The sequence below is a fragment of the Trametes versicolor genome (genome assembly GCF_000271585.1).
Source record: "Trametes versicolor FP-101664 SS1 unplaced genomic scaffold TRAVEscaffold_15, whole genome shotgun sequence".
NCBI lineage: Eukaryota > Fungi > Basidiomycota > Agaricomycetes > Polyporales > Polyporaceae > Trametes > Trametes versicolor.
In genome coordinates this window covers 129,171-154,475 of record NW_007360335.1, presented here as the reverse complement: position 1 = coordinate 154,475, position 25,305 = coordinate 129,171, and the positions used below count along the sequence as shown (strand labels likewise).

The 25,305-nt window shown below is 58.4% G+C and overlaps 7 protein-coding genes across 7 annotated transcripts in view; 3 read left to right on the top strand and 4 right to left on the bottom strand.

Moving 5' to 3' along the window:
- Positions 1–3,203, top strand: part of TRAVEDRAFT_40766 (uncharacterized protein) — a gene marked incomplete at both ends in the record, with an annotated part of 4,284 nt that extends 1,081 nt beyond the window's left edge. The window contains 8 exons of the mRNA XM_008046834.1: positions 399–701; positions 780–981; positions 1,050–1,278; positions 1,330–1,459; positions 1,513–1,691; positions 1,756–1,852; positions 1,918–2,497; positions 2,548–3,203. Coding sequence (XP_008045025.1) covers positions 399–701; positions 780–981; positions 1,050–1,278; positions 1,330–1,459; positions 1,513–1,691; positions 1,756–1,852; positions 1,918–2,497; positions 2,548–3,203 — 2,376 coding nt within the window. The remainder of the gene's footprint in view (positions 1–398; positions 702–779; positions 982–1,049; positions 1,279–1,329; positions 1,460–1,512; positions 1,692–1,755; positions 1,853–1,917; positions 2,498–2,547) is intronic.
- A 2,726-nt stretch (positions 3,204–5,929) lies between these two features.
- TRAVEDRAFT_24695 (uncharacterized protein) lies at positions 5,930–7,913 on the bottom strand (the record flags this gene model as incomplete). Its single annotated transcript, XM_008046800.1, has 3 exons — positions 5,930–6,220; positions 6,355–6,720; positions 6,792–7,913. 3 exons carry the CDS (start codon positions 7,911–7,913, stop codon positions 5,930–5,932), a joined length of 1,779 nt encoding a protein of 592 aa, XP_008044991.1.
- Positions 7,914–8,168: 255 nt separating this feature from the next.
- Positions 8,169–8,702, bottom strand: TRAVEDRAFT_88373 (HET-domain-containing protein; the record flags this gene model as incomplete). Its single annotated transcript, XM_008046882.1, has 1 exon — positions 8,169–8,702. A coding segment is annotated over one exon (534 nt), but the record flags the coding sequence as incomplete, so codon positions are not given.
- Positions 8,703–9,377: 675 nt separating this feature from the next.
- TRAVEDRAFT_67497 (timeless-domain-containing protein) lies at positions 9,378–13,621 on the bottom strand (the record flags this gene model as incomplete). The annotated part of the gene is made up of 11 exons (XM_008046881.1): positions 9,378–10,342; positions 10,401–10,499; positions 10,552–10,726; positions 10,783–10,995; positions 11,054–11,203; positions 11,259–11,405; positions 11,466–11,578; positions 11,635–12,028; positions 12,085–12,314; positions 12,373–12,748; positions 12,800–13,621. The coding sequence occupies 11 exons, from the start codon at positions 13,619–13,621 to the stop codon at positions 9,480–9,482; spliced, it is 3,582 nt and encodes a 1,193-aa protein (XP_008045072.1). The 3' UTR covers positions 9,378–9,479.
- A 697-nt stretch (positions 13,622–14,318) lies between these two features.
- Positions 14,319–16,101, top strand: TRAVEDRAFT_136355 (endonuclease; the record flags this gene model as incomplete). Its single annotated transcript, XM_008046880.1, has 6 exons — positions 14,319–14,416; positions 14,469–14,510; positions 14,567–14,785; positions 14,840–15,060; positions 15,116–15,222; positions 15,274–16,101. 6 exons carry the CDS (start codon positions 14,319–14,321, stop codon positions 16,099–16,101), a joined length of 1,515 nt encoding a protein of 504 aa, XP_008045071.1.
- A 2,918-nt stretch (positions 16,102–19,019) lies between these two features.
- Positions 19,020–20,752, top strand: TRAVEDRAFT_53943 (uncharacterized protein; the record flags this gene model as incomplete). The annotated part of the gene is made up of 2 exons (XM_008046879.1): positions 19,020–19,038; positions 19,104–20,752. 2 exons carry the CDS (start codon positions 19,020–19,022, stop codon positions 20,750–20,752), a joined length of 1,668 nt encoding a protein of 555 aa, XP_008045070.1.
- A 247-nt stretch (positions 20,753–20,999) lies between these two features.
- Positions 21,000–25,152, bottom strand: TRAVEDRAFT_40763 (uncharacterized protein; the record flags this gene model as incomplete). The annotated part of the gene is made up of 3 exons (XM_008046833.1): positions 21,000–22,291; positions 22,353–24,023; positions 24,702–25,152. 3 exons carry the CDS (start codon positions 25,150–25,152, stop codon positions 21,000–21,002), a joined length of 3,414 nt encoding a protein of 1,137 aa, XP_008045024.1.
- Positions 25,153–25,305: the final 153 nt, after the last annotated feature.

Genomic DNA, 25,305 nt, shown 5'->3' with positions numbered 1-25,305 from the left:
AGCCATGGACTATCTGACCTTATGTCGATTATGCTCCCTTACTCAGCGTTACTCATCGCTCAGTCAGCGTCCTCTGGACGTCACATGCCCTCTTCCTATACGCTTACTCATCGTCCTCCCCAGTAGTATATAAGGAGGACTCTGCAGGCCTCTGCTCTTCAGTCGTTCTCTCACAGACTGAAGAGTAAGTCCCATATTACCTATGCTTTCTTACATGTTTACTTACTAGTACTTGTAGCCTCTCTTTGTGCGGCTTACAGGTACAGTACTATGCAATCATAGTCGTTCTCTCACAGACTGAAGACCTCTCTTTGTGCGGCTTACAGCCTTCCAGGTTCAGAGTTCATCACATACTCCGTATATGGGCTGCCAAACACGTCGCCGATGGACATGTGGAGTACGGGGCGATCTATACTGATTACAAAGAGCTGCTGGAAACCATCGACAACATCGAGCTCGGTCCTGCAAAATGGCGTACATTTGCAGTACGATACGGTGGGCCTGTCGATGCAGATTCGCCCCCGTGGAAGCGTGAGGTCTTCCTTGTGCACGCACGCAACCCGCTACACGTGGCCGAGGCACTCGCAGCGAGCCCGGACTTCAAGGAGCGTTTTGATGTTGCACCTTTCGAGGAGTACACCGGCCCCGGCCGTCGTCGTGTCTCCAATCTGATGTCGGGTAGCTGGGCATACAAGCAAGCTGTACGTCCATCCTCAACGGGTTTCAGTCATATGACCCGAATACGCGACGAGACTAAGAACCTGCGTGATGATTTATAGGACAAGATTAGCGAGGACCCACAGACTCACGGGTCCATGCTCGCCCCGATAATTCTGGGCGCTGACAAGACGACCGTGTCGGTTGCGACCGGGAATCAAGAATTTCATCCCCTTTACATGTCGTTAGGGAATATCCATAACGACATGCGGCGTGCTCATCGAGAGAGCGTGGTTCCTATCGCGTTCTTGGCGATTCCTAAAGGTGCGTGCTGGCTCACTTCAAGTGCAATGTGGGTGCCGGTGCTGACATGCTGTCTCCTCGTCACGCAGCCGAACACGAGTGGGAGAAGGACGAGGAGTTCCGCGTTTTCAAGAAACAGCTATATCACGGCTCAATTGCGAAGATACTGGAGCCACTGAGGCCTGGCATGACGACGCCCCACGTCTTGAAATGTCCTGATGGACATTACCGCCGCACAATATTTGAGCTTGGCCCATTCATTGCCGACTATCCTGAGCAGGTATTTCTTTCAGGTGTCGTCTCTGGGTGGTGCCCACGGTGAGTGTAGCCCACATGTTATAGCCTCCGTGTGCTTATAAGCCTGAGTAGCTGCCATGCACTCCCGACCGCCGAATTCGTCGAAGGCGCCCCTCGTTTTCGAGAGCACGATGACGCCCTCGAAGATGCGTACGGTGCACACGATCTCTGGCACGTTTTTGGTATCAATAGTGAGGTCAAGGTGAGCCAGGTTTCGCTCATTGAAGCTGATTAGCATCTGATAGCACGCACTAGCCCTTCACTGCATTGTTCCCGCGCGCCGACATCCACGAGCTCTTAACGCCAGATCTTCTGCACCAGCTCATCAAGGGAACGTTCAAGGACCACATTGTTGCGTGGGTTGTCGACTACGTCAAGATGAATGCGAACAGCGAACGTGAGGCTGATCGAATACTTGATGATATTGATCACCGGTATGCCCATATGGACACGTGCCTCTTGTAGTTATTGTACTATGGCTGATGTCCACTTACATAGGCTCGCTGCGGTGCCCTCGTTTCCGGGTTTACGGCGGTTCCCGCAAGGTCGCAACTTTAAGCAATGGACCGGCAATGACTCGAAAGCTTTGATGAAGGTGCATTCTGACCCGCTCGTTTACATTGTATACCCGCACTGCTCATCCGTATCTGCTGCCCGCAGGTCTTTCTCCCGGCTATCGTCGGTTATGTGCCAGAGAAGATGGTCCAGTGCATTGCTGCACTCCTTGACTTTTGCTATCTGGCCCGGCGCTCCGCACATGATACGTTCTCACTCAGGGCGATGGATGAGCTCCTCGAGAAGTTCCACCAGCTCCGCACTGTTTTTGAGGAAGTCGGGATACGTCCGGATGGCTTCGCACTCCCCCGTCAGCACGCTCTGGTCCACTACGTCCGCAGTATCCAACTCTTCGGCTCTCCCAACGGTCTCTGTTCGTCCATCACCGAGTCCCGGCACATCTCTGCGGTCAAGAAGCCATGGCGGGACTCCAGCCGTAACAACCCGCTCGGCCAAATCATTCGCAAGAACACGCGCCTGAGTAAACTCGCCGCAGCGCGCGTCGAGTTTGGCCGCCGAAACATGTTCTACGGGGACGTGTTGACGCACGCGTACCTCACTGCCGGTCTCGACGCACCTGAAGACAAGGAGGACATTCAAGATGAGCGCTTCCGTGACCTCGCTGATGCGATCGCTAGCGATGACGCCCCGGCGGAGTCTCTGGTTACGTTGAGCGAACGCCCAGGTAGGTCATGAGTGCTTGTTTGTAATACACTTGTTAATACTCCTTTCTAGCATATGTAACCAAGATCAATGAACTTGCGGCCACTCTCGCACGTCCGCAGCTGCTCCAGCTCATTCGCCGCTTCCTATATCTGGTCCAATACCCCGATGCGGAGCCCGACAACGTCCTGGATGCCGACCTGGCCTGGTTCTGGGAATGCGAGAAGGCATCCGTCTACTACAGCGCCACTGCGGTCTTTTATGCTCCTAGCGAGCATGCAGGGCCTCATGGGATGCATCGGGAGCTGATCCGCTCTAATCCGTCTTGGTATGGAGCTGATCCGCGCTACGATACGGTCCTTGTATGCACAAACCAAGATGCAATCGGGATGGACGGCATGGTGGTCGCTCGTGTCCGCTCATTCTTCTCCTTTTCTTATGACGGTACATTGCACTCTTGCGCACTTGTAGAATGGTTTATTCTTGAGGATGACACTCCAGATGACGTGACAGGGATGTGGGTTGTTCGGCCAGAGATGGATCAACACGGTGAACATGTTACAGATGTAATTTCGGTGGGGTCAATTGTTCGTGCATGTCATCTTATCCCTGTATACGGTACCACTCGTGTCCCCGTTGGTTTCAGCTACACTGATACTCTTGACGCTTTCCGCAGATACTATGTCAACTGGTACGCTGATTACCATGCACACGAGACAATTACGTAGCACTACATTTACGGACATTTTACAGTCCATAATGCTATGGCCTAAGAACGGTCTGACTGTCTGAGACATACTGAAGCTGTCTGAGCTGTCTGATGATCTGACAGACTTTTCTCCAGACTCGTCAGACCTTCAGACTTACGCAAAAGTACTGATGTCCGAGGTCGTGTATCGGTGCATACGGCCGGTAGAAGTGAGCGGTTGCATAGGACTAGGATACGGCACCATCACCTAGGAGTCGCGATCGAGGAGAGCGACTAAGCTTCTGCTCTCTGGGCTATCGAGAAAGCGAGCATTGTCTATGATCAGGGTCAGCACGCGCTGCGAAAGGTAGAGGCTTACGCGAGGATACCCATACGCCTGCAAAAAAGATCTCTAAGGACATCGTTTCCGGATGCTCGACTTCGCGCTCGTATCGCTAGTCCGCCATCTCAAACGACTACTACCTGTACATAGAGAGATGAGCTCTTGATGGGAAAACAAGATACTCACTCTCACGCACGGACATGCGCGAAACGCGCGCGTTCTCCCGCACACGGGCTGTGTAGCATTGGCCTATCCACGACGTGCGAGGCGAGAGTGACTTTCGGGGAGCGGTCCGTAGCGCCAAGAACGTTGCGAACTTCCGGAGAGATGAAGGGAAAGTAAGCATTTGTTTGTTACTCAGGTATGCTCCCTTGAGGGATACACAGTAAAACGCTTGTGCGGTAACCTCTTTCTCGTGTCGAGAGATGTCTGCAGCGATGGGATAAAGAAAAAGAGAGATCGCATACGCCTGTGAAGCCCATGGAAAGAGCCATTGAGAACTATCTCTCGCATTGCGCCAGGGACGTTCGAGTGTCGCGAGCCACCACTGTCGCACCAGAGGGATCCGACGCGGCGACGAAGCCGGTAGTGAATATATACAAGTTCTGAGAGCAAGAGGATAGGTGTGCATCCGATACGACAGGGAGAGGGAGGCCTTTCTAAGCCGAGAACGAGGATCTAGCGTACTTACCCTTGTTCCAGTACGTCCTGGGCCTCAGGAGGATCTCACACCTTTGCCGCGTTGAGTCTTTGCAATGATCAGCAGAACCCCAAAACACAAGGAAGGCCCGCAGAAGTATAGCAGGAGACCGGTAGAGGAAAGTGCACATAAGCGGGGAATTCGTCGTTGCCAGATGGTCGTCGAAGAGAAAGAAGAAATTGTGCGAAGCGCACGGCGTTGTTGCCTCGATGACATAATTTTGGCGCCCAAGCATTTCGCTGGCTGTTCGAATCCTTCTTCCCTCATCCTCTCGTCTACATTGCCGAGGAGGCTCTCTATTCCGTTTCCCTTTCTCAGGTGCACCGTCTTTCCCAACGCTCAGTACCTTTCCGAAGTCGGGACACCCGATCAGCAACGACCTCTCAACTGTGCTACTTAGCGTCCTTCAAGCAAGCCTCTCCATGTACCGTACACCGGGCCTGTAGACCTTCGATCGCACCGGAGAAGATTCTGCGCGCACGGATCCCCTGTCGCCGTCACCTCCGCCTGGCGTTGACGGCCCCAGTGGCGTGCCCAAAGTTCTCAAATCGTCGCGCGATCTGAACCTGTTGCTCGCTGCAATCCCTGCCCCCGTATTCGGGAGAATGAGCCTGGACCTCGCGAGGTCGGCCGCCCAAAGCACCGATTTGGCGTAGTACCCATGGAGCCTGCTCATCAGGGAAAGAACTTCGACAACGCCGTTGCGCGTGAGGCGCTCACGCCTGCGGAGACCGAACGCATCTGGTTCCCTATCATGTACGTGGTCCTGGACGAGCGTGCTTGCGAGACGGGAATGCGGATATCGAGGAGCGTAAACTCCGTGTCCATGGTGCCGCCAGTGTTGGTAACGACGCGCTCAAGCTCTGCGGCAGAGATTGAGGGCGTTGGGATCCGGGCTGCGCAGACGCGGTGAGCGCGAAGGGGTGGACGGCCCCACTGTACAGGGCCGCCCTCAACGACGGCCGTACGAACGCGATATAACCTCCTCTCCCCATCTTTTCGTGTAGTGCACGCGGCGGTGTGAATGCGCCAAAGCCGTCATGCACCTGACGTCGACGCTTATCTCGCACACCTCTCACACGTTTGGACTTCGGTGATTTCACAGTCCTGCGGCCGCCTCGAGTCTGTCATGCGTTCTTCTGCTGCTTCAGTGACCTTTCCCCAATAACACATGTCGACAACACACAGCCTTCGTCAAGCCCAGCCGCTTCGGAGCGCCGTCCGCGCAAGCGTCGCCGAATGTCTGAACACCACGGTGTGTGTTGTCGCCAAACCAGATATGGCATGTTCACTGCGGACTCGGTGTGGCTTGGGCCTCTTCACGTGTCGATGGAAGTTGGTGACGAACTGGCTACGTTGATACCTACTCAACAAGTTGTCATCGAATGATATATAATAGCCCTCGAACGGAGCGGGTGATTTGGGTACCACAAAGCCACTCATCCGCGGCGACTATCAAGCCTTCCGCTTCCTGTCTAGCACCGCATTCGCTAGGACGTCGTCCGCGACTGCACTGGTGACGGCGGATGCACAATCGCAGCTGTATTCCCGTCGTCGATTTTGCCCTCCGGGAGAGGGGATGATGCTTCGGGCTGCGACGCGACGTCGTCAATTTCGGAGCTCCTCGCAAAATTTACACGAGGGCGTGATGGGGGCGTATGCTGCTCTTCGACTGCTCACGCTTAAGCAACCGTTCAGAAGACAAGATACAGTTACACATACCCTATGAGTGGGGGAGAGCGTCGAGCCGCGCGAAGAGGGTGGACATCTTCAGAGTGACGTCTTGCATCTGCGACGACAGAACGCTGTTCTGAGCCGACAGGCGGGCGATTTGCGCTCGCAGCGCGTCGTTCTCATACCGAAATGCAGATATGTTGTAGTCGTGTGAATTTCGGGAGGTACCACTCAGGGAGAGGTTCGGAGCGGAAGGGAGAAAGCCTACGGCGGTCAGTGCCCGCTGCATCTCCGTGCCGCCGCCGCCGAATTTGTTCGGAGCATGCCCGTTGGGATACCCCTCAACATCATGGACGTTGTCACTGTAAAAGTGTCTCTCGATTCGGGATGAATGAGCGCGCTGCTGCTGTCGATTTTAAACGCAAGCCTGCAATGAGTACACCTACCGCGTACGGGTTGGCTCGATGGACTCACCGCTGCCGGTACATCATGCCTCCGTGTATCCTCCGCTGAGTCCAGCTCCATAGCCACTTCCGAGTCGGGAGCAGTACCGCAAGAAGCTGAGCTTCCGTACGCCCCCAGTTCCCAGGTGACGATGCCCGGATTGAACGGGGGTGCGTCGAAAGTCTGCTTTGCCTCGGTCCACGGCAGAGCGAGGGCGCCATGCGTGATGGCTCCGTCTCCTATGGGAACCACACAAACGCTCCCTGAAGGCGGCTGCATGTAGTCTGCCTCTGCGGGGAAGGCAGTCTCCAACAGCGCTGCTGGAGTGAAGGCATGGGCAGCGGCTGTTGACGGAGGCGTCGCGAAAACAGCTCGCTCTGAGGATATAGATGCCGTCTAGACAATTCCCGTGTAAGCGTATGATCAAACCCGCTACAGAAAATGCGGTCAAGGGCGGGTGCGCTCACAGAAAGCTCGGACTGCGAGAACGGAGCGGTGGCGGATGCCCTTGCCTCGGCGTGAGCTAGCGAGCAGCTATCGGACGCTGGTGTCGCCTCGTTGTCGATCACGTTGTGAGCTGACAAGACGTGATTGTGGGAGCTCTCATCGTTTGCCCAGGTGCGCCGGTGCGGCTCCGAGAGCTCAATGGAGAGCCACAGGTCCTTGTGGTGGCGGAGAACGTTGCCTTCAACCGGCAGCTCCAGGGCGACCCGCAGGAGCCGGGTTTCGCAGGAGGCGCTTTCCCAGCCAAGGCTCGAAGGGACCAAGAAGTCCGCACTAGCTATCGTATCGGTAGGGTTCCGGCTCGAGCTGACCTCCGAGGTACTGCTGTCCTCGCTGTGGAGTAGTAGTGAGGTGTTCTCGTCGATAGGGGTATACCTAGGCGAAGATGTGTGTCGAGAGATAGGAGGGGCCGGATCAGGGGACGGTGCGTGGACGTCGTTAGTAATCGTGAAGCGCGCCATGGTATCCTTCATCGTCCCGTTAATTCGTGTGAGGACCAGTTGTACTCGTATAGTCTGGACGACACCGCCTTCCTGACGCCTGTATTCTGCGTTGCTTGCGCATGCGACTTGAATGGTGGTCGTCAATATAACTTCATCCTCCACGCGTTGCATATGTAAGGGGGAGGGTGTGACGCCAAAGGTTGCCAGTACTTTGATGCTGCGAGGGGCAATGTGGAAGGACGCGAGCGCATCGTTGTCATACCACTCAGGCCAGAGACAGACTCCGAAGTGCGAAAACGTGCCCCTGGGTTTCGGGGGAAGTTTCGAGTCGTGGCGGAGGAGAAAGACTTCGATAGGCGCGGGAGAAACGAATTGCAGAGCTTCCGTTAACGCGTCTTGGGTGAGCACGACGGCGCGATATGGAAAGTGGAAACGCTTGCCGCAGCTAGCGACGTTGGTCGTGATAAACCGTCCACGACGTGCGTTTCCGGATTCCCGAGTACGACAGAGGGGCAGCGCAATGAGGCCCACGCGGTCGGCGCATTGGAGGATGGCAAGCGTGTCCGCCTGACCGAGCCGCTTGCACTCAGCGCACAGCGCTAGATGGAGTGGCTCCCACAACTGGACCGAAAGCTGCGGCATCTTCTTAAGATCTAGACATAGCAGCCGAACACGGACGCCTTGAGGGGTGAAGAGGCTGTGGATAGGCGGGACGTCCTTGGTCCCTTTGAGGCCTAGGCGTGATGCGAGGTCCGACGGTGAGAGCAACGTCAAGTTGTGGCTGCCGACGAAGGACTTTGGACTGCGTGCGAGGAGGCCTCTGTCCGAGTAGAAGCAATCATGCTGGTCACAGAAAAGGCTCTCCAGAGGTCGCAAGAGCCCATCCGGGCCGTATCCCCAGGCGAACATGCTGTGATCAGGAATCGTCCGAATGATCTCCTCCTGGAGACGCAGAAAGGCGTTGTCGCCTTCGCCGTAGATAGGAGACATGTGGACGCCAAATATACCCATCAGCGAGTACGCTTGGTCCTCGATACGTGATGTCTCCCGCTCCGCCGCCCATGACATCCTCCGCGCGACGTTCGCCGAGTCTACGGTCGCCCGCCCCGTGAGGATATCGAAGTCCACCCCGGTGATCTCCTCTAGAGTTGAGGCGAGCCCGATCTTCGTTCCCAGGAAGCGCCACGTACGTGTCAAGAACTCGATGCGCTCCGGCGCAATCAGCTCCTGCAACGTCCATCCGCGTTTGTGCCACTTGCTGTCCCGGAAACGGGAGGTGTGGTCGCTAGGGATATCGCCGTCGGGGACGTCCTCGAGGTAGACGTAACAAACGTGCGCCAGTCTATACCATTCGTACATCGAGTTGATCGCCTCGGAGAGTTCTGCGCTGCTCGACTTGTCGATGCAGCATGCATCGCTCCATACGAGCTTGAATCCGGCCTCGCGCGCGACCGTGCAGACCCCCTTGATCTTGTCGGAGAGCGCTGGGTGGGATAGAACGTTGTAAGAGGATGTACATCGGTTCCCCAGCAGAGCGAGGGGATTGGAGACACGTTGGATGAGTGAGGGTCGTAGGGAATCGAGGCCTGTCAACTCGCTCAGCACCGCGGTTTTCTGTCTTCGCAGGCTCTCGACCATCGCGTCTTGTAGCTGTAGAACGTCCTGGTACGACTGTTCGCCGCCACGTTCCGTATCTCGCCATACGTGGGATAGGATAGCGTAGATGACACTCTCAGGATGATTGTGCCATTCGAACTCGCCCGTCGAGGTGTTCAAGAAGCGCGGCATCCTACGGACGGCAATCGACACAATCGGTCAGTATATTCTCTGTACCTAAGCTAACAACAAGAAACTCACAGCGTCGAGCCTGAAGGGAATGCGGATGCTCTAAGACAGGCGGTGGAGATGGGGAAAGTTGTGAAAATGAGAACCACATTACCGCGTTACTACATATGTTATGCCACTGATCGCAGTCCGACATCTAGATCGACATGTAGAGCTGCGAACATTGACAGAGAAGATCAGCTCTCGTTGATGTGCGCATCCGGCAATACCCATGGGTTGGTAGGTGAGAGACGCCTTCTTCATCCTCCTGCTTGCGTCGGGGTGATGTCATACCCAGCTGGCTACGTTGTTCTACCATTAACGTCTTACACAACAATACAAGAAAATGCCCGCGGGGTGCGGAGTGGTTCGGATACTTGCAAGCTACTCGTCTTCGTCTTCATCTGCGATGACCATACGAGCTTTCCGCTTCCCTTTCATCATCGCGGCCGTCGGGAGGTCGTCGTCTGATTGCACCGGAGAAGGCGTCCGCGCACTCTCGGCCGCATCCATATCATCGGCCTTGCTCGCAGGAAGAGGCGATGCTGCTGAAGGCTGCACCTCCGTGGCGTCCACCACGGAGCTCTTCGCGGCTTTCGCTCGGGCGCGTGGCCGGGGACGCGGTTTGCTCTTCGGCTGCTCCTCACCGTCTCCCATCGGTGGCGAAGTGTCCGGCGAAGATTCCGACCGCGCCCGCTTGGGGCTCCCGAATACGTCGACTTCGCTCTCGTCGGACGACGCGCTGCTCTCCCGCGCCTTCTCCGCCTCGTCCGCGTCGCCCGCCACACCTTCCTGCCCCGCGCGCTTGCGCCGCTTCTTCCCCGCGCGGTCCTTGCCCTTTCTCCGCCGCTTGCGCATGCCGTGCGCGCGCATCGTGCCGGACTGGCCTGTCGCCGCCGCGAGCTGCGCGGTCTTCTCGCGCAGCGCCTTCTCGCGCTCGAGGAACGCGTCCATATCCCCGTACTCGGCGTCGCTGTCCTCGATGAACTGCGCGGACTTATACTGCTGCGCCTCTTTCTTCTTCCGCTCCTTCTTCTTGCGCCGCGGCGCGTCCGAGTCGTCCGGGTCGGGGGTGGGCGTGCGTTTCCGACGCGTGCGGCGCCGGCGTTTGCGGGCGAGGAGCTCTGCAGGTGACTTGCCCTGCAAGTCGAGGGGCGTTTCCAGGAATTGGGTGATCACGTTCACAGTGCGCTGCATGTCTGTGGGGAGCACGACGGAGGGGATATACCATTCCAGTTCGTCCGCATCTGTAACACGTGTATATTAGAACGTGAATGGTGTCGAATGAGTGCTAAAATGACACACCTTCGTCCATGATCTTGAAACTGCAAAGCCGGAAGAGTAACTTAAGTTGCGGGTTCTTGTTCGCAGCTTCTGCCTCCTCGTCGCTGACATAGGGTATCACTGCAGTACGCCGTGAAAAGCAGGTCAAGAAGATAGAGAGCAGAGAACTCACGATAGTCGTTGATCTTGGCCAGCGCCTCCGCAGACGGCGGTCGACGTCCAAGCAAAGCGTCGGGGTTCAGGTCATCTTCACTGTCCGAAGCGGCAGTCAAGTCAATCGCCTGCGACGGTGCGCCGTCCACATCGTCGATGATCCTCCTCCGGTGCGCAATCGCCAGCGACAAGATCTGCAACAACCGCCCACGTCAGCCATAGTCACACAACGGACATCTCGACAGCCTACCTGCTTTGTCCACTCGACGAGATTCCGCTGATCCTTCTCGACGAGCGCGGCTATGGTGATGCCGATCTGGTCGCTGAGCGAGTAGCCCTTCTTCACCGTGACATCCACCGGGAAGCGGTCGTCGAACCGCGGGCCCTCTGGTCGCGGGCCAACTTGGTCGAGCTCGATGCTCGAGAACTGCTTCCAGTGGCCGCGGTTCTTCGGGAAGAACGCCTGTAACATCAGAGCGGTCAGACGTGCGCCACGGAGATCGGGGTAGTAAGAGACTGACTTCGACGATCACAAATGAGTCTTCCGCGATGGCCTTGAAGAACTTGCGCAGGATGAAGGTGATGAGCGCGACGAGGTCCTTGTACGGCTGGTCCTTCGGGAGCGACTTCTCGTCGGCCATGATCTGCTTGAATAGGTGCATCGTGGATACCTGTGGTTTATTACTCAGCACGCTTTCACTTCCAGTGAGATAGAGCGAAGTATACCATGAAGTACAAGCCCTCCGCTTTGTGCCGTACGGCTTGTCGGTGCATGAGGCTCACGATGCGCTTCATCTGCTCCGGCCCGCTGAACTCCTTGTACCGCGCGAGATAGACGAGCAACGTGCGTGTCACATCCGTATGCACGAATCGCTACATCAACATTGAAGATGAGTGCACCCATCTAACACCGCGCATGAAGAATTCACGCACCTGCTCGAACTGATCGAAGGTGAACATCGTCTCGTTCACGACTTCCTCCTCTTCCTGGTGCTGCGGCTCCTCCTCGACATCAGGCACACCCTCGCCTTCTTCCGTCGACTTCGCTACAGATACGGCCGTCGCATCAGCTCTCCCAGCAGAACATTCATCGAGCACGTACCTCCACGCTTCTTCTTCGGCTTCGCCTTTTTCCGCACGTACATCTCGCCCTTCCCCTGGCGCTTGCCCCAGCGCTCGAGCATGCGCAACAACGCGTACGCGAGGTGCACGCTCGCATCGAGGTACGCGAGGCTCTGCGTGCCCTCCTTGTACGTGCGCACGCTCTCGAACGCGATGTCGAGCACTTCGCCATTGTACACGATCTGCTGCTGCAGCGTGCGCGCCGCGTCTGCGACATCCTCCTCCGCGCTCGTCTCTGCAGACGCGAATGGATCTGGGCCGACTGAGCCGTCGGCAGTTGGTTGCGTGGACGGTGCGGACGCCATGATATCCAGAACGAGCACGAATTGCGTGAGGCACTCGATTCCCGCCTGAAGCTCCGTCCAGAGTTTCGGCTGTTGGTGACATGTGGGTCAGCTGGTATCGGGGTGCGGAATGCATGCGCGCGCACCTTCTCTTCCTGCGCCTCGCGCATCCGGCGGAGAACCCATACAATCCAGCCCCGATCGATGACGGTGGCCACCAGTCCGAATTTCCATCGTGTCTCCTCTGACTGCCGTGAGCGCTCGCACAGGAAATATTCCATGAACCACTTCGCGACGAAGAGCAGCCGCATATGGTCCTTCTCTGTGATTTTCGGCCGCTCCGATTTGATATCTTTCAGTAGAGACGCAAGCAACGCTGTATGCATACACATCTTGAGCTCACGAGTATGTATAGCGTCACGAGAAAAACGTACGATTGAAGCAGCTCTCAATAAACGCACGCGCGAGGTCCTGCAAGACGACCCGCGCGTTGAGCGAGAGGTTGTCGTCCCGACCCAGCTCGTCGACTTTCTTGCCGCGGGCCGCGCGATGCTTCTTCGCCGCGATCATGTCGAGCGCGCTCCCGGAATCCTTGTTCAGCGCTTGCTGCTTATGGAACACGTACGCGCGCGATGGGCCCGCGACCGGGGCAGGCTCCGCGTCCTCCTGCGCCGCCTTCGCCTTCTTGGGATTCAGCGTGACGGAGATCGTCGTTCCGAAGCGCGAGTGTCGCGAGGTCGCTTTCCGCAGGAGCTCTCGCTTCCGCTGCTCTTCTACGGCGAGGAGGCTTTGCAAGGCTTTGGTGGATTGCTAGAAGCGGATATGAAGGCACATCCTCTTCGCATGCAGGAGAGTACTTACCTTGGTCTGGTCGCTTGCTACAGAAGAGGGTTTGACCCCGCGGAAGAGGAGATAGAATATCTCAAGGATCACGGTATTCCACTGGTTGAACATCGCCTCTCCGGCGTTGGAGGCAATCGTGAGCAGGAGGTCGATAAAGTGCGACTCAGACAGGCACTTGACGAGCTTGCTTTGCAAAGTAGAAAACTCGGCCTGGTCCGCGCTGCCATACATGTTCGGGGGTGGGTCTTTGATGAATGCGAGGTTGCGGATGAGGTGCAATACGACGTTAACGACTTGCACGTCGCGCTCCGTCCGCTCCTTCATGTCTCGCGCGAGACAGGGCAAGGTGATCGCAAGGAGGGCTTGGAGAACACCCGGTCGGAGCAGCGCCGCCTTGTAATTTAGATGAGCGAGCATGAGCTGGGTGTAGTCCGTACCGCGGTCGTTCACGTCGTCCAGCTCCTTCAGCTCCTCCGCAAGGTCGATCGGCCAGGTCATGGCGGTCATTAGATCCGCACATGCGACCGCGCGTTTATCCTCGACCAAACCTTTGCCGGCGGTCTCGAGCAGTATCGGAATGAGGTCATTCGAGAGCAGACCGGTCGACCAGAAGATGCGGGCTACGGTGCGGTCGTCGTCGGTGTCGTCCTTGCGCCAGTATTTCTTGAGGTCTTTCAGACAGCCATAGCACTCATCTCCGAGACGATATACGCCGCCCTCTATGCCGCCGACGGCCTCGACCACGCTGCGGATGGGGGGCTCGAGGATGGCGCGGCGATCAACGTACGGCTCGTCGCCAGACTCTCCTTCTGATAGGGATATAGCCTCATCGTCGGACATCTTGGGGGTGTACGCAGAAAGGAATAGTAATCAGGGATAGTGTCAAGAGCACGAGACAGAACTACTCGAGAGGAAAATGAGGACGACGGCGGAAGCGGTGTAAACGGCCGGCACTGCAAGGTCTTCTCTCAAAGGACTTGTTGACGGGCGTAGAGGAGGGATTGAGTCCAGAGGTAGCGAAGAGAGAGCAAAAGACGGCGAGGAGCGCGTGAAAGGCGACGAGGAGAGCGTGAAGGGTAGCGAGGAGAAAGTCAAGGGCAGCGAGGGCGAACCTGATCGCAAGTCGCGTCAAGCGTGACAGTGTCAGTGACAGGGTGTAATGAGCGCGTTACGTAACGCGTGTGTGATGGTAGGCGCTTGAACTTGGCGCTTCGAAGTTCGCAGCTCAAAGTGTGCTCAGATCCTCCTCTACTTTCTGCTTCTCCCATAACCACGACATCGTCTCCGGTGAGTCCTGTTTATTTTGTACTCACAGTGAAGTCATAAGGTAGCAGCTGTACTTACGCATGGCTGCTAGTACTTGATGAAGAAAACTCACCAGCTTACGACTAAGTACTAAAGAGTACTTATCCAGGGCCGAGACCGCAGGACTTGTGCTTATGAACCAGGATACCGCCATACAGCGGACATCGACCTTGTTTCTCCAACGACATTGTACACAAAAAACCCACATAAGTGCTACGGAAACTCTTCAAGCATGCCACGCGCGGCAAGGTCGACGTTGACCGACCATCGATTTCCAGCCTTCTATGCGTGCTATCTTCTCAAGAGTGTGCGAACTCCCAAGGCAACTGCGTATGTATATTTTCTGCTGATTTGAGCTCTCAAAATAATCACGTTATCATAGCACCTACATAGGCAGCACACCGAGTCCTCCTCGTCGCATTCGGTGTGTTGCGTTTTACTATCAACCGAGCAAGAAGTCCAAATTGATCTCGTCTACAGACAGCATAATGGCGAGATCTCTCAAGGCGCATGGAAGACCAAGAACAGTCGGCCGTGGGTCATGCAGATGATCGTCCATGGCTTCCCTTCCAAGCTCGCTGCCCTACAGTTCGAATGGGCATGGCAACATCCTTACATATCACGTCACCTGCGTGATAATGGCGGGAAAGCCATGTTCAACAGCAGCGGACGATTCAAGTACCTCAACACCAACGTGAAGTCAGCCTTTGTCTGCATTCATTACACTGAGTGCTCGTACTCACGAAGAGGCAGGGTCGCACGCAGCATGGTCTCGTCTCATCCGTACAATACATGGCCGCTGAGCGTGAAAATCTTCACCGAGGAGGCGGCGAAAGTTTGGAGTACATCCGCGAAGGATGCTTCGATACCCCCGCTACCTGAAGGCCTGACGGTTTCTCTGGAGTATGAAGGGGTCGACGGAAAATCAGGAAAACCTGGCGCCGGCCGTACCGGTCCTATCGACGTCGTGGACAGTGCGTGCTTCTGCCTTATACTCACCTAAGTTTCTGACACAACGATGTTACACAGCTACTTTTACGACGGAACACCTGCAGAAAGGCGCCTCAATATTCGCCCCCCGCTCCCGCCTGCAGTGTTCCATCTGCCACGAGGAGATCCAGCAGGATGCTGTAGGTGTACTCCTCGGGTCAGCATCACGTCTCTGGACTCACGCTCCGGATATCTAGGATCCGCTGGATACCGCGCTATGTCCAACCGGCGGCTGTAAATCTGTGGCACATCTCGCCTGCCTCTCACGCGATTTTCTGACTAGCGCACCATCCACATCCTCGGACATAATTCCTCGCGGAGGCACATGCAAATCGTGCCACTCGTACGTCCTATGGGGCGATGTGATTCGCGGCTGCTATCGACGGCATCAAGGCGGCGCAACACCAGAGAACGAGCCAGAAGAGCCAGACGATCAGGAAGACGGCCTCGCGCAGCTGCTCGGCGAAGCAGCGGAGGAGCTAGAGGGGCCATCCCAGCCCAAGCCACGGAAGCCCGCTGCACTGCCCTCACGCTCGCCGACGAAACGGGGAAGAGGACGTCCTCCGAAACCCAAGCCCGCCTCGTTTTCGACCGTGGCATCGAGCGACGGCGAGCGGGAGCACTTCGATCTGAACGCGATCAGCAGCTGCAGCGAAGAGGACTCCGACGACGGCCTTCCCTGGACACGCAGACGTCCACATCCACACTCGAAGCCGCCCTCGCGCCCTACCGCGTCCGGGTCCCACCTGCCTGCAGAGCCTCCGCGGGGCACCCAAGCGATAGCCGGGTCGACGCCATCCACCTCACGCGGGACCGGGACTCTCGGCGGTGGCCAAGGCCGCGGCGCACGCCAGATCTCCCACAGCGAGGGTTCCCGTGCGACGGGCGCGGCTGCCATCGAAGATCGCGGAGCGCGTTCGATCACGGCGCCTCGAAGCGCGGGCACGGGGCGTACAGACTCAAGGTTCGTTCTCATGTCAGCGCTGTGCTTCTGTTCTGCCATCTCAGGGATTTGCTCGCGATGACAGGGACAGCCACGGCGCGTTCGAGGTGGTGCCAAGGGGATCGGGCCCCGTCGACACACGAGCTGTGACTGCTCTTTCCCCCAGGCATGAGCGCGATGCCGTGGGAGATGCGTCGCTGCAAGATCTCGCACCCACCGGGAATCGCTTTCTTGAGCCGAGGACGTTGAGGTCGTTTCCCGACCTGCCACCGCTTTCACAGCCACCATCGCCGGCGGCTCGAACGCGACACACACTTCCTCACGATAATGAAATCGTCGAAATATCTGATTCTGACTGATGGAGGAAGAGTCACCTGCTGCGTAAGCCTAACGCTGCTCACGCATTCTCGGAAAACTCACGTCAGATATCTTCCAGGTCGCGATCTGCGAGCCGTCTTTAGCTGCGCACCCTACACGTTCCTGAGCTTGTACATATCCACAATCAGGATCTCTCTACGTGAGTTCCGCCCCATGCCCTGCGTGCTTCGATGAACAGCCCCTGCTGGGTTCCTCAGCTCTGAGAGGAAGGCACATTGCCCGCAGCCCAACCCCGCCCACTTCCTGCGTGATGAAATCGCACACCCTGACTACAGTCGCGTCTTCTGACGGACGCCCAAGCAGCGTGCATCTGCAGGTGCTTGATTCAGCCGCCTCGCGGCGACGCTCGAGCACAAAAGTGGGCGCGCCCTGATGGTGGAACTGTGGACGCATCACCCTATCTCCGGCGGACGTGTTCTCCAAGTCCGCACCGTGATGGACGCCGCGTCCGCCCTGCCTGGGAGCCAATGTCCGCTCGCGCCGCCGGCATTTTGAAGGGTGGCCCAGCCGGCTCGCGTCGCGTGAGGGGCCTGTCCCATGTTATTTTGTCCGCGCCGGAGGCTAACCGAGGGGACCCTGCACAGCCTGCAGTGTTCGTGGTGGCCGTGCGCGAAGCCAGGAAGACTCGGGGTTGGGATGTTGGAAGTGTTCCGACATGGACATCAGCACGGGCACGATCGTCAATTCACAGCTGCCCATCTCACAGGGCCTCGTAAGGCAGACGCCACGCCGTCTGAAGCCCTATAAACCCTGGTCGCAGAGGCAGGAGCTTGTGTTGCGAAACAATCTTTTTAGGTCGTAACCTCTTCCAAACCTGCAGACCGGGCTGCTCACCCTGCGCACTGCGGTACGCGTTCCCTTCCTAACCGCCCTCGCCCAGAACCCCTCTGAATGGTGCCGGCATGCTGCAGGTCTCACCGGCGTCCTGCATCGCTAACGCGCCGTAGTCGATGGCATCGTCGCACATGCCCCTCTCGAGCATCCCGCCATGCAGCAATCACGGCGATTCAGCACCTCGAGCGCAGCGACGGCGAGTTCGTACCCATATCGGCAATCGTTCGTGGAAGTCCGCAATGGCCAGGGATACGTGTCCGTGCTGCCGGTGAGACACCTTGTTGCGATGTGTGGTTTGGGCGCGAGCTGATCGCTATCTGTGCAGCCCATGACGACAGAAGAAGATTTGCTGCAGGAGGGATTGCTAGACGACTCGGAAGCGTACGATCGCGGTCGGAGTCCCCCACAAAAACGGCGCGGCAATGTCTTTCGCGCGATAGTCGTGAGTTCGCGAGACCGCTTTCATGCTCTAGATATCTTTAAGCGAGTGGTAGCTCACTTGAATGGTACCTCTAGGCCCTCGTGCAGCAACTGCGCCAACGACTGAAACGCGGCCACCGGAGGAGCTGACAGAGTCCTGCCGCCTTCCCAGCGCCGCGGGATCATTCCAAAGACTGTGCCGGCGGCGCACAATCGGAGGCGCAGTCGCAGTCAGCGTTGACGTCCCAGGCTTCAACACTTCTATCACTCCCATGATCCACCCCGGACAATCTGTTACTCGCTGTATGACACCCCGGACTCCACGAGACGCAGCGCCAGTGTTTCCAAAATCGAAATCGTCGCTTTGCGATTGGCACAGATGTGAGTATGTAGTACAGAAATGAGTAGTACAGAAAGGTACGAACAGACGCTCTTCGACTGCATCGTCGGGATCCCGGGCCTGCAGCTGCGGAACGTTTGGACCGCGTCTGCCCCTGGAGCGCCATCCCAGTGGTCTGCACTAGCCTGTAGAGACCATGTTGAGATGTACCTCGACGGTTGCCGCGCAGAAGCAGAAGATTCGTACGAAACCCGGGACTCTAACTCCGATCAGAACACTGACGATTGGGGCATGTCTGCTCCGCCATAATCCCTGGTGGGTGAGTGAGCAAGTCGTCGGCGGCGTGCCGTGTATACAGCATGACTGCAACAGCGGTATCTGCCTCTCGTGTTTCATCCGGCGGTACGAACAGACTTTGGCGATTCGAACTCTTCCCGACGGTTGGCTCTTTCAGACAACGAGAGGTACTCTCGAAGACCAAACACTACCTAGTTCCAATTCCTTCCGATCGAAGGATCGTATCGGTACGTTGTATATCCCCTCTGCAGTAGTACGGTGCTCCTCTGATTTACCTCGAAGCTTTGTCGCAGAGGACGGGCATTTTTTGTCTGCATGCGAACATGATGCAGGCCAGCGCATGTATATGACGCTTAGGATGAACCGCCGGTGCCAGGGCGTCGATTCTCGGCTGCACTTTAGTGTACAGAAGCACTGAATGAGAACAGCGCCTTTCGGAAGGGGAGCGCTCGCTTCTGACGAGCGGTGTGCTATCACTGCTATGGACCTGAATCGTGCTGTCTCAGATCTGACAAGTACGTAGAGAGGTTTTCGCCGCCCACTGTATCTCACCGCATTTCCCAACAGCGGCGTAGGTCGACCTGAGGTTGATATCGAAATTCCGGCTTCAGTGACTACAAAGGGATGAGGGCGGGGAAACGATGGTTCTCTCAACCCGCGTCCGATTCCTGCATTCGTAGGATCTCGCACCATCGGACATGCATCTACCTGAAGTGACGCCTTCGTCAAAGATGTCCACAGCACTTGCCAGTGAGCTCTCTCGAATCACTGACTATTCGACTCCAACGGCTCACCAATTTTCGTATAATTGATAGATCCCCTTCTGGAGCTGATCTCGCGGACGCGCATTCTGCCGGAGCAACGTAACGTCGACAATGTCCACACAATCCCGCTCTCCATTCTCGATGCTACGGTCATACGTTTTGCAATGACCAACGCCGCATGGTACTATGACAAGCCATCGGAAAACGCGAAGGCGTCCGACGCACTCTCCATACCCGCCCTCACAAGGTCCCTGCGGACAACCCTCAACGCTTACCCTCAGTGGGTCGGTCAGCTCCAGTGGATAGCGCACGACTCGAGTAACGGGAAACCCGACCGCCGTGGTCGCGCGTCTGTAACCTACGGGTCTGTCAACGACCCGGGAATCGAGCTCATCGTCGCGCATTGCTCCGCAACTCTTGCCTCCCTCGTCCCGGAGAGCAAGACTCGTCTCGAAAGTGGCGCCTGGTGCGCAGACCAGTTCCCATCCACCCAGCTACTCTACCCCACCGAACTCGCCCTGTACAACCCCGCGGACTACACCGGAAAGCCATCCGTCTGTGTCCAACTCACCACATTCGCATGCGGCGGGATGGGAGTCGCTCTCCGGATCGCTCATGCACTGGCCGACGCGACTACACTGATCCAGTTTGCGAAGAACTGGGCCTCCGTACATCGTTCCCTGATCAACAACCAACTGCCACCTGCACTACCAGTCGTTTTCGAACCGCGTCTAGTTGACCGAGCGGCCTCCGGAGACATCGACGGCGTCGCTCCCAACCCTGATATCATCCGTATATCGCGTTCGCTCCCCATCATCAAACACGACTGGAGCTCCCTCGCCCCGGCACAATCGCTGGCCGCAGACGATGCCGAACGTGATGCACCTGTGGCCCATTTTCTTGTGTACCTTCATCCCGTTGAGGTGCAGCGAATCTGGGAGGACGCATCCGCCAACATACCCGCGGGGTTCCGAATCAGTCGCTTCGACGCCCTGCTCGCCTTCATCTGGAGGCTCATTATCCGTGCACGCAGCATGAAGGACGACTCGAGCCCCGTGCATATGATCGTCACCGTGGGTGTCCGGACCCGCCTCTCCCCACCTCTACCCAATGGGTTTGCCGGCTCTCCCATCGTCCTCGCTCGTGTCTCCCTCCCTGCAGACGAGATTTCCACCTCCACATCCCCCGGCGCACTCGCGATCCGTTCCACCGTCTCCAAGTTCACCCCAGAGACCCTCGGAGCGTTCATGCACGATCTCGCGCACCAGGTGGACCCGCAGCGCTACTGGCACGCCTTCCTCCGCCGACGCAACGCCGCCTACACCTGCTGGCGAAGTCTCGACGTCTACGCGCTCGACTTCGGGACGGGCGCGCGTCCGCCCTACATCGATGCCGTCATGCCTAGCATGGACGGGCGGCAGCACTCCGTCGTCACGTCGTGGCAGGACCTCGACGTATACGGGGTCGACTTCGGCGTGGGCGCGCCTCCGCGCTACGTGGACGCGTTCATCCCCAACATGGACGGGTGCATTCACATCATGGAGGCCGGCCCCTTGGTAGGGAAGGCGAATGGCGGAGGAGCCGGACGCTGGTACGACGAGACCGTGTGTTTGTCGCTGCACCTCGCCCGGGACGTGATGCAGAAGTTGTTGCAGGACCCAGAGTTACGGAAGTATAGATCACTACACGATGAGGACTAGAGCGACCAGTCGCGCACCTCATAAACGAGTCATGGACACGTCCCCGCAACCAGTGCGGACATAGTATTCTTCGCAGAAATAGAGTACAAGATCAAACGAAAGAGTTAGGAGAAATAGTACAGTCTCGAGTCTCGAATGTCCGATGCGCACTGGACAGAAGATGCTACAATATCGTGATAAAGACCGAGCAGGCAACGTCAACGCAGAACCACACCTCACAGAAGCAACGCACGACATCTCCTCACGCTCAAGCGTTACCGTCCGCCGCACCCCGACTCTTCCGCCTCATATATTCACTCTGTCGCGCGCGCTTCTTCGCCGCCCCACGCATGCCCTCCGCGCCCGCGCTCGCGCGCCCCGACTTGACGCCCCCAAACGACTTGCGCGCGCCGAAGCTCGAGCGCGTGCGCCCCGTCGGCGACGACGCGGAGCCCTGCGCGGCAGCGGCCCGCTGCGCGCCGACCTTCGCGATGACGCGCGAGCGCGAGATGCGCGGCTTGCGCGCGACGAGCGCCTTCGGCTTCGGGGGGAGCACGGCGGGGCGCGGGATCTTGGATGGGGAGCTGTCCTCGATGTTTGAGAAGAGCGTGGAGGCGGCTGCGCCGAGGGACGGGTGGTATGCTGGGGACGACGGTGCGCCTGGGCTGCCAAAGCCATCCAAGGGTTGGCTGAATATACTCTTGCTTGGCGGGGATATTGGAGACATTCGCCTGCCTGCGATGGGGGATTTAGAGGCCCTGGGAATCGAAGACTGCTTCTCTGAGACGGATGGGAGACCGGAGGTGCGTCCAGACACGGAGGGCCTCATCGCTGCGTTCACTTTGGCCAGAGAACTTGCGGTCGGGGCTAGGAGCGACGAGGTCCTCTTGCGCATGCTCGGTTGATCCTTCGCTTCCTTGTCCGTCTTCGAGCTTGTGGAAGCGAGCGTACTGGTGCTGGCAACGCTCCGATGCGTTCCGATGGATGATACAGCGGTGGAGCCGCCAGACACAAGACTAGACCGAGTGCCCATCGACGACACAGTGCACGTCCGCGACGCCTGGCGAGAAGTAGACGTAGCGGTACCCGCCGTGCTGCTCGTGCGCGACCTCGCGGTCCCTGCGATGCTGCTGGGCCGCGACGCAGCAGGAGGGGCCTGCGCAAAGGACGGGATCGGCGACCGAGCGCGCGAGGTACTCGACCGCGCCGAGTTGACCGTTCCAATCGTCTTTGCATCCGCTGCGCTGGAAGGGTGTAGCATCTTGCTCGTCGTAGACGAAACCGAAGGGATGCGCGAGTGCGTGCCAGAGGGTTTCCGCCCGCTCTGTGCGGGGACCGCGTTGACCGGTGCGGGCACTGCACCCTTCCCCAGGTTCTGTACATCCGACTTCTTGGGTTGGTTGGTTGGGACCACGGGGGCTGCTGCTTTCGGCACAGGGATGCTCGAGGGAGGCGCCTTCTCGTTCGCGGCGGTCTTCGTCTTCCCGCCAAAGCCCCACACATTCTTCACGATCGACTTCGCAGACGACAGGAACCCGAATCTGGATGCCTTGCCCTTGGCTGCAACACAACCCCACATCAGTCCCCGCCCACGGGAATGCATAACACGAAAACAACTTACCAGGCGGGGCGGCGTTCCCACCCATACTAACGCGTCCACGGCTGCTCCGACGACGCGCCTTCGCAGCATCGAGCTCACGCTTCACCGCGTCCCGCTCCCGCGCCTTCTTCTCTTCCGCCGCAGGCGGCAGCGGCGGCGCGAGCGACACGCGCTGCCCACGATGGACGTCCCAGCCCTCCGCGATGCGCATCCGCTTGCTCGACCGCCGCGCGCCCATGTCGTCCTCATCGCGCTCGCTCGCCTTCTCTCCGCCTGCCTCTCCCTCCTCCTCGACGTCGCTCTCCTCGTCCTCCTCGTCGGCGCCGAAGCCCCCGGGCACGCCGCGCTTGCGCGCCCCGTTGCTGATGACGCGCGTCCCCGCAGCGCTGCTGCGCCTCTTCTGGCCTGCGCGCGCCCCAGCGCCCAGCGCCTCCGACTTGCGCTTGCGCGTGTTGCCAGCGGGCCGCCGCGCCGCGTAGTGGTTCGCAATCGAATCCATCTTCGCGAATTGCGCCTCGTGCGCCTTCGCATAGCGGTCCGCCGCGCTCTCTTCGCCGCCACCGCCTGCCGCCGAGGCCCCAGCACCAAACAGCAGCCCGCCGAAGATGCTGGCGCCCGCGGTCTGTGTTGGGGGTGCGGGCCGCGCCTCGCCGTTCTTCTCCTTCTCCTTCTGCGCCTCCGCGAGCCGCCGGTGCATCTCCTCGAGCACGGACTTCGCGGCGCCCTCGAACGCGACGTTGGACACGCCCGCGTCTGACTCGGCGCTGAGCGCAGTCTTCGGGGTGTCTCGCCGCGGAAGCGGAGAGCCGAAGAGGAAGGGGGCGCTGCGCGGGATGGACGGGCGCTCGACGCCGACGTGTGGCACGGCGGCGGCGACGACGGGGGCGGTGGGCTTGGAAGGGGAGAACATATCTGGCTCGTCGACCGGGCGAGGCGTACTCGTCGTGCGAGGAGTACCAGCGGTGATCGTGGCGTCGGTGGTCGTCCTGGTGCGGGCGGGAGTCCTCGCGGGGGTGGAGGCTGACGCGAACATGCCACCCGGCATCGGCGCGTCCTCATCATCATCCCCACCGTCGCGTGCGGCCTGGAGGTCCGCAAGCGGGAGCCGAGGATACAGCCGCTCCGCGCCGCCGTCGCCAACGTCCGCACCGGCCGTACGCGGAGACGCCGGCCACACACTCAGGATGCGTCCCGCGCTCGGTGTACCCATCTTGATGTCGAAGTCGGGCTGGATGGCGGCGAGGCGGGGAGGGCTCATCAGGTAGGGATCCTCGAAGCGCGGAGCGGAGGGCACGGTTACGAGGCGGATGGTGCTCTGGCCGACGCCCATGCTGAGGCGGGCCCCCAGTGGGGCGGGCCTGCCGGCGCGATTAGAGGTGCCCGGTACCGGGGCGTTCTCACCATCCTCATCGTCTTCGAGTCCAAGCATGCTTGCATCGGGAGTAGAGAACTTGAAGTGGTCCGTCTCTGGGAGTGAGTCGGAGGGCGGGATATGGGAGTATGGGGTGGCATGGTCCGCAAGAGAGTCGCGGGCACGCGTGGAGAAGAGCTTGCCGGGAGAAAAGGACACAGGATTCCTCTCCTTGCTGTTGACGGACCCATCATCGTTATCTTGGTTGCACGCGGACTTGCTCACTGCGCGTTTGATCCCGAGGGAGGTTGCGAAAGCTTTCAGCGATGAAGTAACAGAACCTGGTGATTTCGGGGAGGTGCGAGGCATGGTGAGTACATCAGTGGTTCATGGTACGACCACGGGGAAAACACGCGAAGAGCGCGAGGCAAGATAAAATATAGAGCCTCGACCGTGGAGTGGGCGTCGATCATAAACAATCAAGACAGAACGGCCATGAATAACGGATGTTTGGCGGCGCAGGTACTGTCTCGGAAGGTAAAGAATAGAGTGGAGTACGATGAGCTCCGCAGGATCTCACAGCACTCCAGTTCAAAAGGGAATAAAGACGTGCCAGAAAAGTATCAGTGATACATTGACACTAATTTCCGCTGCCTAAGTCATTGTTTCCCTTTGTACCTTAATGCACCTAACGAGCTAAGCTGTTGCAACATATGGTCCTATGCGTTAACCTGCCATCCTGCGGCTGACACTCAACCTCCAGCGCGATCTGGAGGCTGGCTACGAAGGTCATGATCTGAGGTCAGCCTCCCATGCTGACCCCCAGGACAGAAGGTAACGTTCCGCTGTCAGCCACAAAACCTCTATGTGTGTGTCCGCTTGTGCGACGCTCAAGACCATCACATTGAGTTTTCTGCACAGTACTAGCCCGCTCTATCAAGACCGGGGGGCGTCGAAAGGAAACAACTCCGGCGCAGTTCGATGCATTGCATATCAAAGGCAAACAGAACGCGACTCACCCTTGGATGTATGTGTGCCAAACTCGCCATTCGAAACGGTGCGTAGGCTGCCCTTGGAGGACATCGTGCCCATTCCGCTCTCGTCCACCTCCGCGATGTCGTCCATCACGACCTCCCACTGCTCGCTCGGGCGCGGGATCCCGAAGCGCGAGTTCATGATCACGTCTTGCATCGCGTAGTCTTCGTCCTGTTCTTCCTCTCCTCCCTGTGCCGCGGAGTCACCGGGGAATCCCCCAGGGAGGTCTTCCTCCACGTCCATCTCATCGTCGAAGGACGGCGCGGAGAGCGCGTCGGGCGGGAGGGCTTGCGCGTGTTGCTTGAGGCGCTCGATAAGTTCGACGTTCTTGCCGTTCGCCTTGAGAGAGTGGGTCTTGCATAGCTTCACGAGCTGGTCCCGCTTAAGCGAGTGCAGCGCGGGCGAGTTGAATAGAATTTGCGTGGTGGTTGCCATCAGGAGTGTGTCCGCATCTAAGCCAATGGAGATCTGTATCGAGAGCTCTCTGTGTAGGTCTAGCAGCGAAGAGTAGGCCCAGGAGTGTCGGGCGAGTAGTCGGGGCGGCTGGCGGGGGCGGGCTGCGGCGGAGGGCGGGAGATGGTTGGAGTT